This window comes from Haliotis rubra, unplaced genomic scaffold, assembly GCF_003918875.1.
Source record: "Haliotis rubra isolate DU_JTF1 unplaced genomic scaffold, ASM391887v1 Scf625, whole genome shotgun sequence".
In the NCBI taxonomy this organism is placed as follows: Eukaryota; Metazoa; Mollusca; class Gastropoda; order Lepetellida; family Haliotidae; genus Haliotis; species Haliotis rubra.
In genome coordinates, this window is record NW_025767330.1 from 500,350 (window position 1) to 517,521 (window position 17,172).

Sequence of the window (17,172 nt, forward strand, 5' to 3'; positions counted from 1 at the left end):
TTGATGAAGGTGCCCAAAGCAGTGAATGGTGCAATACAAGGGCCAGCGCCCCACCACACGTGCATTTTGAACATACTGATGACCCTGCAATGCCAGTTTATGAAGAAACTTCTCTGCAGATCCAGACACTCAACAATACAGATGGCGTTGATACGAGTCTGTCAAAAGTGAATGGTCAAGCCCTACAGCCAGTGATCCAACAGCTGCACATCTGAAATATCAGCGTGATGAAGATGGTGGAATGCCAGTATGTGCAGAAACCTCGCTGCAGATCAAAACACGTAGCAATACCGATGGTGTTGATACGAGTGTGCCGAGCAGTGAATGGTCCAGCCAAACATCAGTGGCACCATCAGCTAGACATGTGGACTCTCGGCCTTTGGGTGATGGTGGCATGCCTGTGTACGGAGAAACATCACTTTGTATCAGAAAGCCCAATGATGACGTTCGCAAGACCAGTCCAAGTAGTGAATGGTCAAACAGAACAGTCAGTGATCCATCTGCTGGCAGTATGATGTCTCCACACTATGGTGCGTCAGGATTGTGGACAAATGATGGACCAGAACAGAAGCAGATTTTGTTTGATTCGCCATCAGACAGAACGAGAGGGGACACACAAGATATGATAATACCTGTGCACACTAGAGTTTTACACTCAAGGTAATTCTGGTCATTTCTCTAAAGTCCATAGCGCAGTGCAGTAATTAATGCATGTGACCATTATTTGAGATTTATCTTTCAATAAAGTCTAACAGTACAATTAATAAAGTGAATTCAAGTGAATATCCGTAAAAAATACAATGTTTCTAATTTTCATCTAGTTTTCATCTATAACCATCGGAATGAGATGCATTCCAGATTCTGTCACGCATTTCATACAACGGGACAACAAAGCAGTACAACTGTTTAGATATGATCTCAACAGTGGCGAATATAGATAAAACGCAATGCACGATCAATAAGAATGCAGAAGGTATTTGCTGAATGGCTCAGTTGTGCCATGATTGATAATGAACGTGAATGTCATGTTCGTATTGTTTTATATTCAGTGACAGGTGACGATAGTCAGCGATAAGAATATAATCGTCAATAGCACATTAAAAATCCTTAACTAACCGCCTCATACCCTACTTTGAATATCGGAAAATTTTGCTACTATGAATATCGTAAACTTTTGCTTTTTTCGTAAATATATTCCTACCAATCGACAACAAAGACTGTGTTGTTTTATGAGATTTATATGTTTTAACATAATGAGGTAGTATAATACTGAGATTATTTATACTCATTCACTTTAATCACTTCATCATAAGATCCAAATATGGGAGATGAATGCTAAAGATTTGAAAAAAGGATCACATCTTCAAGTGGTGAAGTCACTTGTTAATTTTTGCAGCATATTTCTGTTAAAACATATACATGCATTCATAATTTGTGATGTATGCATTCCTTGGTTTCAGGAGACCATACCATTGGCACAGGATGCCAGTTGACATGAGGCAGGGAGATGGGAGTCTCCCCTGTCACGTGTGCCAGAGTCTGCTCCCACTCCTTGACAGGATCAACGGCCAACTGAGAGATCTTGAGGCCCAGGAACCTACGCCTTATGAAGAAGAAGGCTTGCGAAATGATATGGACAGGGTCTTTGAGTCACTGTATGCAGCCATCGACCAGAGAGAAGAACAACTGCTGGCATCAGTGGATGACAATTCCCCACAGTCTGGAAAGGGAGATGTCGACCTCGGGTCTTTACTGGCCCATCTTGAGAACACAAAGTCTTATTGTGACAAGACGCTGGTCTACACAACGAAACCCGAGCTGCTAAGTTTGACAGGGATGATTCACACACGAGCAGATGAGCTGCTCAGTCAAGAGATTGCTGACCCAGCTCCTCCGAGTAATGTCATGTTTCGGGATGATGGCCTAACTGACCTTGTTGAAGAAATTGAAAAGTTCGGAAAAGTATTCAATGAAAAGGATGTTGATGCAGCAGTAAAGGAGAGAACATTTCCAAAAGAGCATGAACTATCCGAGAATGATATCATTCTGGAGCAGCGGCGATCGTCTCTCCAGTCCATGCCTCCAGTGCGTAGAGCATCAATGCCTCCAGATAATGCCGGAAGGGACTATAATTCCATGCCTCATAATGCAATGCCAGATCGAAACACCCAGCCTGGTTCAGCTGCTCCCAGGAGAGGTAGCAGAGATGTTGGTTATAATGGTTATCCAGTGGGAAATGGTTCTGGAGGATTTCCTTCCCATGATCCATACAGTAGAGATGGCCAATCCGGTCCAGACAGAAGAAGCCAGGAAGCGTACCCATACCAACGAAATGATCCCACTCAGAGTCCAGATGACAGACGTCAAAGAGCGAATGCATATGACCCACGAACTGGAGATACCGGCCCCATTTACCAGACTCCAGTTGACAGAAGGCATGAACCTGCAGAAAACCAGTATGACCCACAAAGCAGACATGCTGACCCCATGTACCGGAATCCGGATGACGGAAGGTACGACCCAAGAGGAAACCAGTACGACCCACAAAGCAGACATGCTGACCCCATGTACCATAATCCGGATGACGGAAGATACGACGCAAGAGGAAACCCACATGACCCACAAAGCAGACATGCAGACCCTCTGTACAAAAATCCGGATGACGGAAGATACGACCCAAGAGGAAACCAACTTGCCCCACAAACCAGAGATACAGGTAATGATAGTTCAGGAACCTATCCACAGGGCAGACGCCTCACGGTGGATATACGAATGAAGAAAATCAGCCAGCTGGCAGGACTCTAAACAGGGATGAAATCATACCAGATCAAGCCTCGCAACAACGATCTGCACCAAATCAATACAGCGCAGCTCCAAAACAGGATCTGACAGCAGACCAACCTGTACCCAATAAAGATGACACGTTCCCTGGATCGTCTGCACTGGCCGTTTACGTCCATGCCCACCAGCAGAAACTGAGGGAGAACGATGATGGTCCTGCCACAAAAGATACTATGATATTCAGCATTACCCCAGAGCCAGGTAAAATATGGAACGGAGTTTAGTTTTTTCAATGTGTTTCAGCATCATAATTCATGGGATCTCTCATTTTAGGTTTAGAAATATGTAGGATCCGGGCAACTGTCAGTTGACAATGTATATGAGCAGCATATGACCTTTAATGCTTTTTGTTGTCTGAAAATGCATGCCATGTTTTCAGCTGATATACTATACCATTATAGATATCATTATTTAGAGTGTTGTGTTTCTGATGGGTAAAATCCAACTGATGCCTGACGAAGTATCTCAATTACATCCATGTTTTTCAATTACAGATTCTGATCGTGATGCTATTCTCTCAGTTTCTCCAGGGTTGTTCCAACATGAATACTTAATCAAGTGTAAGTCAAGTTGATCTTGCGCTTTGATGGCAATTTGTGCAATCATTATGCATGTATCTATGCTTGCGAATTGGTAACTGAATATAATAATCTTATTTGAATCATATTCTCCGCTCAATTGATTACAAGTTAGAATATTTTACCAGGACCCTGATGTTACAAAATGGAATATTCAATCTTGCTCGTGTATTTTTTTAAGTATGATGTGTAATCATTGGCCTATCGTTAGGGACTTTGCTTATTCACCGACTCGAATAATATCAGGCAGCCGCTGCCTTGGAATATTGATCACAAGGCATGAAAGAAATATAGTTACATAACATTTCTGCCCACACATTACATAAATACATGCTCAGATATACATTGCATAAAAGCCCGAGGGCTTACCCAGTGGCTTAATGTGACATGATCATAGCTGTGTCTCATGGCCATGCACCAACCCAATGATCATGGGTACGAGTCTCAGGTTAACTGTGATTCCTTTAATGACAGTATCACATTCGATTTCGGCAAAATGGAAAACGTCTCCCACCCCCATCAAATTGACACATGGTCACATGAAGAAGTGAAAATCAGTTTTAATCAGAGTTAATTGGCACCTCGTGAATTAATTTCTAACTGTATGTTTTCAGGCGTATACATGGAGTTTGACAAAGGGACCGTATACGAGGATAATCATGTCACACAAGATGGGAAACTGGTGAATGATCCTCCGTACCTGCCATCACCAAGTGCAAGCTGGAGATTCAAAAACTACAAAGGAGCTTTGTCTACTCGTCCTCTAGATGGCACAGGGATGTCCTACCTGGAGTTCTGGACCGACATTGAAATCAAGCAGGTCCATGAGGGAAGAAGCCTTATCTTTGAAGCAGCTGTTGCAGATAGGGACGTCATAGATCTGCACCACAAGGCCGAGGACCAGACCCATGCTTGGGGAGTCTCACTGTCTAAATGCCCAGAACATGACGGTCTGTGCCGCAGAACCTGGGGAGCCGGACAGAAGCTGTCACACCACCCACACACGCTGCCCAACCAGCAAGACTCCAAGGCTCGACTCCGGTTCGGGTTCCTCATCATGCAGAAGCAGAAGAGGCTGGTGGTGATCGATTGTAACGAGGAGAAAGTTCTACTCACAGCTGATAACATCAAGATCTCTCGCCCTCTCTGGCCAGTGTTTGGGGTCTACAACACTGACTTGTCCCATGTGGAAACATCGTTTGTGAGCGGCACAAATCTGAAGATGGACAGGAACATCGCCTGGCTCATTCTCCAGAATATGTAGATAGTGGTAGTCCGTGGATTTGGACTGTTTGTTGATTTTGCATTTTCCGACACATTTCTGTAACATTTGCCATACCATAGGTTTGTTGGTTGCCATTTGGTTATTCACACCTTAAGTAAAGTCTGTAGGTTTAGTAAGTACGTAACATAGATATCAGTCTGTAAACCACGATTTTGTTGTAATATCGATACAAGTATTGATTTAGATAGGGATTTATTTCTGATATGCCTCTAAATATCGTCACAGGATTGTTTGACAAATTTAATCTAGTCTTTTTCGTTGTCATTTCGATATATTGCATAAGCCACAACAAATCAAGTTGAATTCAAGATGTAATATAACACAGAACCTTTTTGTGCTGTAAGTCACATCTTGGTATGGACAAATACATTCTCTTCTTAAGGACGCGTTTGCGGATATGATGGCTGTACTACAACTTCATGGATCAGTGATAGCAGCTGCACAAAAATACAATGTTTGGAAAGATATGAAGCTTAAATGCAATTGTCAGAAGCCGTGTAGGAAAATTCAATTTTTATCATGTCTCGAAGAAGTTGTAGTTGTTCCTGGCGCACTGCTTTTGAGAGCTATTGGGTGTGACGATATTTATAGTCTGGCCACTGCGGTAGGTCAATTTCAACCATGAACTTCTGTGATATTGTTTGTGCTTTACGGTGAATAAAGGGAATAAAGGCTAACCTGGTGTCATGTTCTAGTATACGTTATGCGATGGAAGGCAGACTTAAATGGAATTCTAGGTGAACATGGGTTACCTAGCAACCCAGGGCTGTCGTGGAAGGCACCTAGATGGAATGTGTGGTCATGCTCAGGGAACCAAATTGGAACTGGCCTGATATTTAACACAGAAATACATGCATTCACCTGGAACGGGCGTTACACCATTATGTAAGACAAAATGTTTTGTCAATATACCTTATTCGCAGAGTTGTATGACCTGCTCAGAGGTCGACATTGGGACCCAAGTTAACAGCAAGCTCAGTCTAAAAACCGAAACTGGAATTGAAACATGTCCCACTTTATGCTGTTATTAGCACAACTAATGTTATGGCTTTGTAAGGGTGTTTGCAAATGATAAATAATAAAAGTCAATTCCTATAGCGCTATATCCACGTTCAATTCCATGCTCAAAGCGCTTTGAAGTAGGTTGGGAAGAGTTTTAGAGGTATGCCGACCGGGAGCGATGGGTCTTGAGTAGAGTTTAAAACTTGAGAAATCGTCACATGATTTTCTGGCAGATGGTTCCACTAGACCGCTGCTGTGTAAAGAAAGCCCGTTCGCCATAGCGCTTCGTTGTTGTTCTTGGGACTTGCAGCAAGTTGTTTGTCTGGGATCAAAGAGATCTGGATGGAATGTATGGCTTGAGAAGCTCTTGCAGATAGACTGGTGCTGTACCCTTGATGCATTGGAATGATATTTCACTTATTATAACAGTACTTTAATAGGCTTTAAATGCTTAGCTTAACATAATTGCAATGAATACGTTAAAATATCAATTTAAAGCATGTTACGATATTTTCGTCAATATGCCTGCAAAAGTGATAAATCAATGATTCGTAACACCAAACACAAACCAAACCAAATCATTGATACATGTTATTGTACAGTAATGGATGCTTCTCGGAGCTGAACAGACTCACCAAGAACCACCATGTTGCCTGTGTCAGAGGCAGATAGAAAAACAGAAAAGTCTAAATGTAACCGGATGCACGGGTAGCCCAATGGCGTACGTGGATTCAATTGGTTGCTCAGCGTTTCATCCCTTAACCTCCGATTATGAACCATACTGTATCAGGTATTCAGATTTTAGTACGTTGGTGAGTTGGCGATTAACGCGTCAATAGCATCGCAAACGTTAGGCCTGTATGCTACTCTGATGAGTGAGTGAGTGAGTGAGTGAGTGAGTGAGTTTGATTTTACGCTGCACTCAGCAATATTCCAGCTATATGGCGGCGGTCTGTAAATAATCGTGTATGGACCAGGCAGTCCAGTGATCAACAGCATGAACATCGATCTACACATTGAGGATACGATGAAATGTGTCAACCAAGTCAGCGAGCCTGACCACCCCATCCTGTTAATCCGATCTTACGGCAGGCATGGGTTACTGAAGATCAATTCTAACCCGGCTCTTCACGGGTTATACTCCTCTGAAGTCAAGAACTTGCAAAATGAGTAAGAGAGTGAGTTTGTGAAAGAGTGAGTGAGTGAGTGTAAAAGAAAGTACGTGAGTCTGTAGTGATTCACAGACATTTACCACCGTAGAGAAACCATAGATCAGGGTATGAAGCTAGAGTCCTAATCTGGTACAGGAATCAATGCCTATTGGTTTCTTGAAACGCAAGGTTCTCTCCACAGAGAACTGCAGTGCCTCACACGAAAGTTTCAGCTTTTCCATTACTTACTTGGTATATGAGTATGACCACAAATATCAGTAGACCAAACTTCTATGATAACTGTAATTTGTAAAGCATGTCAATATATTCTCGGGAGCATGGGTTGCCCAGTCGTAATAGGCGCCGCAATTAGCTGTGCAGAGTTGTGTCCCCTGGGCTCGAAATATATCCTTGAAAGCAGGTTCGAATCCCTGTTATGCTGTAAGGTTTGACAGCACCATGTGTTATCGAATTGGTAGACATCTGATGCATGTGACACTGCATGCTTTCTTCTGACACTAACACTTCAAACAGTTATACGTTTAGCGTGAAGACATGTTTAATGAACAAAAATGCATTGACATGTGCACAATGCCAACAAACAATTTGTGACCAATTATCTGTCAGATCACCCCCCAAAATAAGAGTATCTGACCAAAACTGGACTTCAAAACATCCCCATTCATTGTTTAAAGAAAGCTCGCGTGTGATCGACGTGATGTAATATTCGTGATGCGATCACATCAGAGCACCGTCGTATCATGCTACAAATATAATGCCAAGAGAAGTTTGCTCCATTCTTCAGTAGGAGCAGCCCCACGTTGACACTCTAACACCACGTATGAGCACTAACGTGAATGCAACTGACGTCCTCGTCGTAGTGGCGGTGAAGAAGTGATCCCGTCGTGCTACACTACAAATCGGTCTTCCCGTTGTGTTTGAACGCTGTCGACCACCTGCATACCGCCTGGCAACAGAACCAAGTGTCTAGTGTTGATTCCATGTTATGTTTATCACACTGACACCAACGACGTGAGCAGCACGACGACGTATGTGACGCTCAGAGTTATTTTTAAAGAGCATTAAGTATTTCATCTTTCCAGTCCCAAGTAGCAAATGTTGTGCTTTCTGGTACAGATGTGCAACGGTTCTCAGACGGCTCAACCAAACACCCGCTTTCACACATGACCACTTGCCTCTGTCCATTAATTATGAACCTGAGGCCGTATGGGGCTATCCAGTGATTGTGTAATTGCATATCCATTTTTTGTTGTTATTGAATGAATCCTGTTTATCATCAAAACTTGGTCCTTGGAAAAGTCAAAGTGATATCTGCGGTATTGTCAAAATGGCCCTTTAACCCAACTCACTAAGTCATACCTGCACTGAGTTGATGTTTGTAGAACGCAAATAACCCAAAATGCTTTACCTAAAAATGTTTACAAAATAAAGGTAATATTTAGTATTGGTTTGAAGTGTTATTTGTAATGAAGTTCCGGCAAACAAACCGTGGTAAGAAAAGAATTCCTCAAGCATTCATTTTACACCATATATGATATCTATACACACAGACACTCAGCTGAAGGTATGTATAGTTTGCATGAGGACCCAATAAAAGATACATACAATTATCGGTTGCAATATAACGTCTCACTGATCGATATACAGACAGCATCAATTCACGCTGACGTTGGACAACGCAAATAATTGATCGGTCATTGCACATGTTGTCAAGCTATTGTGACAATAACCATAAATTTTATTTATGCCAATATTCAAACGCTGACATTTACCTCACTCCCATTGGACCACACAGGTAAATCAGGATCAAGAGTATCGGAATTTACAGCAGCACATAAAACAAGTCGTAATGCAAGCTGCTTCTGGACAGAGATGGCGTGACCGTCTTCAGACGCAGATAGGTCACCTGATGAGAGGGGCGCGTTGCCAAGAAAGAGATATCAACGACTGTTCGACTTTAGGAAGAGTTGGTAGCCAGTTTCATGTATAGGACGCTCAATTTTATTCCCTCCATTCATTCTGAGGTAAGCAGCTTTTAGTCTCATCCGAAACAACGAAACTACTGCAATTGCATAATGCTGCACGGATAGTTATATTGTTCAATTGTTGTATATGGGAAACTATTCATTGTCTGCATTCGTGTACAGTTGTTCGTCCATATATTAGTGGTATTTTCATGCAAATAAGAAAACACCCATCTGATGTGGAAGGTTATCCTGCCAGAGGCGTACCTACCATTATAAACAAAAGCCCTGGCTTACATATTGTTGCTAAAACGGTTGGGCAAGCCTTCAGTACTATCTAACTTGCACCCTGACGGGCTAACACGAGGGGCGGTGGGGTAGCCTAGTGATTAAAGCGTTCGCTCGTCACGCGGAAGGCCCGGGGTTCGATTCCCCACATGGGTACAACTTGTGAAGCCCATTTCTGGTGTCCCCGCCGTGATATTGCTGGAATATTGCTAAAAACGGCGTAAAACCATACTCAGCCAGCCAGCCAGCTAACACGAAAAGATAGGCTTGCTATACGCCTGTCTCTTTGCAGATAATGTTTTTTCCCAAAAGCAAAGAATTCGTTCTGTGCAAATCGTTGGGAATAGTAAGCGTTTTCATGATAAGTTGTGTAATGTTACATAAAAACAGCCACGTAAATGGGAAATTGTCGCTGAATGTATATGGACATATAGTGATGAAAATTGACTCTTCATAGTACAATAAACCTCCAACAATCTCATGCAGCGGCACTTGTACCCTCGTGCACACATACCTTGCTAAACAGAAAATACACGCATTTGAATTGCAAGTGAAATAAAAAAAGCGAGTATGCCGGAAATCGCAAATCAGCAACAAAAGCAAGCTATGGGAAGGAATGACGGTGGCCAGTCCGGTGCAGCAGTTGCACTAGCCCGGGCACCGTTGCAGATGGCCCAAGGCCTGGGGCCCCGCGTATGACGTCACTGTAACTTGGCAACCGACTTGTGACTGCATGATGCTGCAATCCACTTCTCATCGTCCGCATTGTTACCCGGGTGATAGCAGTAACATAAACGTCTATTTACATGATCACCCACACACACACACACACACTTCCATTCCATGGGATTCAACTTAGCAAGTGTCAAGTTTTTAATTTGGTTGAGTATACTTCATTCCTGGATACATGCATTACTGTGATGCGCCAAGGAATCAAAACGTGAGGCTCTCCACACCATCACTTTACCTTAAACCAAATATTAGCATGCATAATTCCACTTGTCACATGTTCTGCACCTAATTCTGATCGAGGTACAAGTACTAATATATTGATATCTTATCTGTACATCATGTAGCTATATTACTTTAAGCGGTATGTATCACGGCTCTGTATATCTGTTGTATCTGTGATTTTGTAATCTTGGGAATCAATAACAAAAAAAATGCAAAATTCCACTTGTAAGATGTTCTAGACCTGATTCTGATCGAGGTACAGGTTATGGTCATTTGTGTGATGCAGACATTCCAAGTATGTAAACGCCAGGAAGACAGGGACTCGAACTAAACAGGTGGGGTTGGGGGTTGGGGGTGGGGGTGGGTGGCGCGCACCCCTGCACCCCCCACCTATGATGTGTGGAGCCCATTTGTGGTGATCCCCGCCATGACATTCTTGAAATATTGCTAAAAGCCATATTCACTCAAATAGTTAGAAATATAATCATATAGGTAGATATGATAAGACGTCAGGAGGCTATCGTTACCGCCTTATTATGTTCTCTGTCATATGTTTTCGACCTGATGCTCAGTTGCATTCTCTTTGTTATAACAATTGGTTTACTCTTTCAGCAAATGTCAACATAAATTCCCAAGCAAGTAAACATTCCTCAATTCATACTTCTAATGTTATAACTAATGACTTTGTAGAGGTGACAATTTCTCCCATTTCATAGTGCCCAGCATAAGATTATTAATCATACACCTTCTGGCATTACAGCTTCACAGAATGAACCATGACGATCTCCTTGGCTGTTCCTTTTGCCAAGAAAAGTACGCTGTGAAGCGCCGTGATCCCCGGCTACTGCGCTGCCTCCACGCTATCTGTGAGCCCTGTCTGGAACAACTCGGAGACCTCCGCGACACCGCCTGCAAGACCTGTTCCGCTGAGCAGATCGGCAGGGAGGGAGTTCCAGTGGATTATGTCCACCGCAATGAGCTCATCCTTTACATTGCCAAGCACGCCCCTGAGAAGCTGCAATGCACCAACAAGCTAGATGGCAACAGAGGAAAAGTCTACTGCTTTGAATGCAACCATTTTCTTTGTGACCAATGCGAGAGCTACCACTCCCAGTTGGAGTCAACCAAGAACCATGTCTCCGTGAACCTAGCAGACCTCACCTCTCATCCACTGGCAGAATGGGAGACGAAACAGAAGTGTTCTTCTCACCCGGACTACCCCGTTGTATTCTATTGCCGCCAGGCATCTTGCCGGAAGCTCATCTGCCTGTACTGCTACACAAAGGAGCATGCCGGGCATGACACTCAGGACCTTGACGATGCATATGACGAAGAGAAAGAGCGTCTGAAGAGCACCTCCAACCGCCTTGATTCCAAGATCACATCTGTCAAAGTAGTGGAACCGACCACAAGGAAAGCCATCGAGCAGAGGCAGAGGATCCAGGAGGCCTTCGAGAAACTCCGAACGGCTGTCAGTGATCGTCAACGACATCAACAGCAAATCCTGAACTACCACTACGGCGCGTTCCGTCAGACATCTAACGAGAATGTGATGCTTCTGAGAGAGCAGATTACACGGATCATGGAATACTACTATGAGGCCATGTCCTTTTACCATGATCCACAGTATGAGGTCTTGGAGGGTGTAACTCCACTGAAGACAGACACGGCTGAACCCAAGTCTCCAGAATCTGACTTGGTGTTTGTGCAGGTAGGGCTGGCAAACCTTCTGCAAGATATCGGAACATTTGGGAAGGTGAATAAACTTCCTCATGAATCAAACTGTTAGGCTGGACATGAAATAACCTTACTTCCCAGTTTAATTAATCTTCTGCTGCTTGATCAATCATAACTCTACTCTTGGTCAGATGCACTTCTTTAGCCGGTTTGTGGATAGGGACATTCATGAGCATCAACAATGTACGTTTTAGTTCTTATGGTAAAGGGGAATGTTCATGTTGATAAGAATATTGTAATGTTACGGACCTGTTAGAGATTGTATACATACAGTAATAAAGTAGTTGTCTGTTTCGAGGAATTGCATTTTATTTTTCTGGCGGTGTGTGGTCCTGTGCGCAGAGCTCAGGTCACAAGCAGTTGAAGTTAAGCAACGTTGGGTGCGGAGAGTTCTTGGATGGGTGACCGTCTTTGGCAGCTTGACTCCTGAGAGATTCTAGGACTTCCGATACATGTGGTCTCACCATAACGAAGTGAGTTCAAAATTGCCTCTGTCCACCAAGCAGTAAATTGGGTATCTGGTATGATACGACGGTAGTCTAAATTTGAAACTTTAGCGCCTGACAGACGACCGGTTGTATTCTCCACAGGGAGTGTTGTGTGCTCGTTGACCAGGGGATAATACGTCAGCTCTTTGAGCATGCAATGTATATGGATAAATGAGCAATATAGATAGACTATTATTATTATTATTATTATTATTACTATATGCAGACGTCTACGCATTCAGAGAAATGACCTGGTAATATCGAGGAGGTGGTGACATTGTCATAACAATAGGATTTTGTCTCAAATTCATATCTGAATTATGTTCATGTTTACATAATATTCTCATTCCATTCACAATTAAATCAACATTGCAGGGCCATTGGAGATATGTCGAGAGCTTAAGCAGCTCATCTGGATTGGCTGATCATTGAATTTGGTGAGCGCGTGTTATCTCAGCCGACGGATAAAACCTTCCTCGAAGTATACGAGTGAATGAATGAGTATGGTTTTACGCCGCCTTTAGCAATATTCCTGCAATATCACGGCGGGTGACACCAGAAATTGGCTTCACACATTGCACCCATGTGGGAAATCGAACCCGGGTCTTCAGCGTCGAAGTATACGAAGGGGAAGGCACTTGTCTTTGTAGGAATTTCGGTTGTTCGATCCTCGGTCCCGTCATTCCAAAGGCATTACAAGATGGTACTTGTTGCTTCCGTGCCTGGTGCTCGGCAGTAAGGGGGAGAAAACAAGCACTAGTCAGCTTGGCGTCAGTCTACTGTGTGTCAGCAAGATATCCGTGGCCAACAGTGAGGTATCTCAGTAGCATCAGTTCTGACTTAAGTTCTGTCGGAAATGCAAGAAAAATGCCTTTGGACCTATATTTATAATTCAGAGGTATTACTGTTACTTAAATAACAAATATCACTTTAAGAAACATCTACCTAATGTTGACTGAGGGAATAAATTTTGAGACATGCCCTAAAATGCGTTTTTACTGATGAAAATACCAAAAACTTAGAAAAATAAGGGGTAGTGGGACGTTATTTGATACAAACATTAACTGCCTGTGTTACGTGATCAGCATGCACGGTATCGACAGGTGAAATTGACACCTGAGCACGCGCTCGGGGTAGGGGTCATCTCAATAGATGTCTTCTTCAAAATGTTGAATATGTGTACGTATAGTTTACGTATTGGTTATGTAAGGGATCATTTGTGTATGTGTGTATGTGTGTTTGTTTTGAATAAACATACGAATTACTGTACATTGGAAAGAATCCTATCACTTGTGTTATCTTATCGATTGATTGTAGAAAAGTGCAACGTTTTAATAAATGTTTTGCTTGTCAACAGTACATTTCATTGCAAAAATATGGATGTAATTCGGTCAGTTTAATCTAGTTGTGAACATTTGCTAAAGATTTAACGAAGTCACTGGTGTAGCTTCTTTAGAATATATATATTCTTCTTCTCATAAAGTTTGTAGACCGACCTTCTAAGTACTCCCTTGTCAAAGTTGTCAAGGATGGTTTTACGTACCGGTTTTGCTTTTGAGACGGTCCCTGTCTTGTCTGATTTGTTTACAATATTGTAAACTTGTTGGTAAGACATACCAACAGCTCTACAAATTCTGTAATAAACCCTTTCTAAACTATGAAAGGTTTACCTCTGTCTTTTTCAAGCACAAAAAACGTATAACCCTTTGCAACAATTGACTGCAAATAGTTGGCCATAGTGGACGCTGTGATAAAGATGTGCATGCATGACGGGAAACTTATTTATCAAGACTTAACATTTATATTAACATTTCTTCAATAAAGAAACAATAATTAAGTAAAGTAACACAAACATGCAACATTTATTTGTTAAAGAAAAACGTTGATTCATATTTTTACAGTACTTTAGGACACACACTAGAGACATAGGTATACATGCACTTAAAGTATGTCGGAAAAAGGCTATTACCCTCTATCCCCAAAATTTACACAACTCCAAATAGCATATATCGAAATAACCCACATCGGCCTAACTGGGCGTTCAGTGGGATACGTAATAGGATATCAGAAAAGCATGTTTATTCGTAAAATCGGGCAAAACTTAGAAAAAATACCGATAGCTGCTGAAAACGATAGATCAGACTATAGATGGCAATTAGGTCGCTCAGCCAGGTATGACGAGGGACAGTCGACTCATCTGGTATGAAATGCATGTGCTGCCTACAGTCACAAGGGTCATCTCAATACTTGATACTTTTTCTTGTGTATTGAATATGTCTCATCTACTGATTAACCTCTTACGTGTCTTTCTTTCATAAAGTTTATGGTGAGATATGTAAAAGCATATGATACCCATAGAAAAGCTTAAATCAGCCATCGTATTAAATGTCTCAAAATATATAGGTGGCAAGACCACCCGAAGATCGACAGGACTGGGTATTATTTGTAAATTGTTATGGCATGCTGTTTGCTTCCCCAGTTTAATTCCCCCCAAGGATGGTCGTATCTCAGCTGATATCTCTATCCCCCAGCCCGACCCCATCTACCGTCTACGACACCTGTCATGGTTTTGCTTTTGAGACGACCCCTCCTACCTGTTTGTTTTTGTAGTGATCGTGAGACTCCATGGTAGCTACATCCTAAATAGTTTCAGTATTAAAGTTATTATTTTTACATCAGCTATCGTTTATAATGAAGCTAAGTTTAATTTCAAAATGGGCATTTAAATGTGTCCTTTGTGATACAATATCATCGTACACTAATTTGCATAAAGCCATGGTCTGTTCCAAATAGGTCGCTTTGGACTTATAAAACACTCGCATTGCTCATTTCTGCTCTAATCTCTCCTCAGTAAAGTCCTTTTTCTACGTTTCCTATATCCTTACCACTGACAGTGTAGTTAGGCCTAACTTAGTTTAACACATATTTCACACGTTCACATATTAACTACATAAATTGTAGATATGAATGAGAAGAAAGGTGTTTATTTTATTTCCGACAGTACTTTAGTTATATAGGATCAGTATTCTGGAACGTGATTTTAAACCCTATTTTCTGTTACCTCATCCGCACCTAACTTACGCTCCATTCTACCATGGCTACGTGAAATGCTCGAATTTGATTGGTAAAGCCACAAAATCAGACGGTATCAATTTGGATTGAAAATGCGTCTGATGAAAGTTTCACGGCGCTTCACTGCGTACGTATACAACCCTGCCGCACTACTTCAGCTTGGCCACCAACATGACTAACATCAACACAACAGACGTGATGGAAATACTGATGAAACATTTATTAAAACTCGAAAAATACAATTATACGATTTCTCCACCACAATTATTATCACTATCTCACTATCATAATTATTACCTTCTATTATAAAAATATTAAAACTCAATTACAATACACAGCCCCACACATAAACAAACAATATCTAACATATAAATCAGAAAACCTTGTAACAATACATCCCTATCTATCCCTATTTGTGCGGCAAAACGTTTGTAAACATTTACCTACCTGGTAAATGGTATATTTGTTTCCCTTTAGAATGGGAAATTCGCAAGATAACGGTCAGGCGAAACACAAAATTTGCCACTCATACTCCATCATGTCCCGTTGCATCGTTCAAAATGTCAAAAACGTAACCATGAGAATTTAGTTCTCTGCCACGTTCCCCGAAGGCTGTCACTGCAGCTATGTTCGTACACTTTGAAAAGCTGGGCCACAATCCAGTCCCAAATGACGAGAACAATGTTCCAAGGAATCCCAAGTTAGTCGAAGGTACACAAAGCAGCAGTACTGTCACTCTTCCTCGCATGCCGGGGTTGCGGCACGTACGTGAAATCATGATCGACACTCGCCGGCCCGGTCATAAAAATTAACAGTCTTTGATGACTTACAGGTCATAGGTCGATCAGAAAAGGATCTATTCTTCGATTCTGCAGGGTTCAGGTTCGACAGTCAGTCAAGTATTTTCCACTGTCACTTCGAATTTCAACCTTTCGCAAAATGTAAACACTGGCTCGTCCGCCATTTCAAACTGTTGCGTAACTGTCTACTTCCAAGAAAATAAGTAGGTCAGACGATTCCATTATACTGTGGACAGGGGGGTACAGTAACACGGCACACAAAACAATAGGCTGGTTTCGGTCTTGTGGGGTTATGATTATAAAAACCAAGCTCTTATGTGTTACATTATTGCATTGAATAAACAGTAGTATGTTTTCTTTGGACAGAATATTTTTTATGTTGCAATGTTAACAAAAATACGAAAGGAACCTACCACTCCTTTATCAGACGAGTTCAATTCGCCTCTCATCCCATGCCGAATTACGCAGTGTCTTCCGCAGGACCAGGAAGTTCGATTTTAAATCAGTTATGGTAGAATGGAGATAAACGTACTGTGTTTGGAAATTAGATGAATGTTAGACCGAATTGATAGTCTCTAAATTAATCATTTGAAACCTCACGCTACGCGTTCGGCTTCAAATGAAATTTAGAGACTATCAATTCGGTCTAACATTCATCTAATTTCCAAACACAGTACGTTTATCTCCTAATTTAGCGGTGTTTGTAAAAAAACAATCATGTTCACATATTGTGCTAATGATGAGAAAGGACCCAGCATACGAACTGACAGATTCATTACCATGGAATAGAACTACATGGTCGTGTGTGGTCTGTGCTGGGGTATATCCTCCAAACCAGCCACGTAAATTGTTAAGTTTCAACATAGATTTGAAAACACAGGTTCCCATTTTCAACTATTTTATTGTGTAAGTATGAAAAACAACTTGTTATGTCAAAAATCAACAATAACAAATTAACCTTCTCCATCATACGAGATAACACAAAGATATA

The 17,172-nt window shown here is 41.8% G+C and overlaps 2 protein-coding genes across 2 annotated transcripts; both read left to right on the forward strand.

The window, feature by feature from the left end:
• Positions 1 to 2,953: 2,953 nt before the first annotated feature.
• LOC124256343 lies at positions 2,954 to 5,369 on the forward strand. Its single transcript, XM_046690330.1, has 3 exons — positions 2,954 to 3,042; positions 3,336 to 3,401; positions 4,034 to 5,369. The coding sequence occupies exons 1-3, from the start codon at positions 3,015 to 3,017 to the stop codon at positions 4,681 to 4,683; spliced, it is 744 nt and encodes a 247-aa protein (XP_046546286.1). The 5' UTR covers positions 2,954 to 3,014; the 3' UTR covers positions 4,684 to 5,369.
• A 3,360-nt stretch (positions 5,370 to 8,729) lies between these two features.
• LOC124256352 (transcription intermediary factor 1-beta-like) lies at positions 8,730 to 12,114 on the forward strand. Its single transcript, XM_046690342.1, has 2 exons — positions 8,730 to 8,902; positions 10,845 to 12,114. The coding sequence occupies exons 1-2, from the start codon at positions 8,861 to 8,863 to the stop codon at positions 11,871 to 11,873; spliced, it is 1,071 nt and encodes a 356-aa protein (XP_046546298.1). The 5' UTR covers positions 8,730 to 8,860; the 3' UTR covers positions 11,874 to 12,114.
• Positions 12,115 to 17,172: the final 5,058 nt, after the last annotated feature.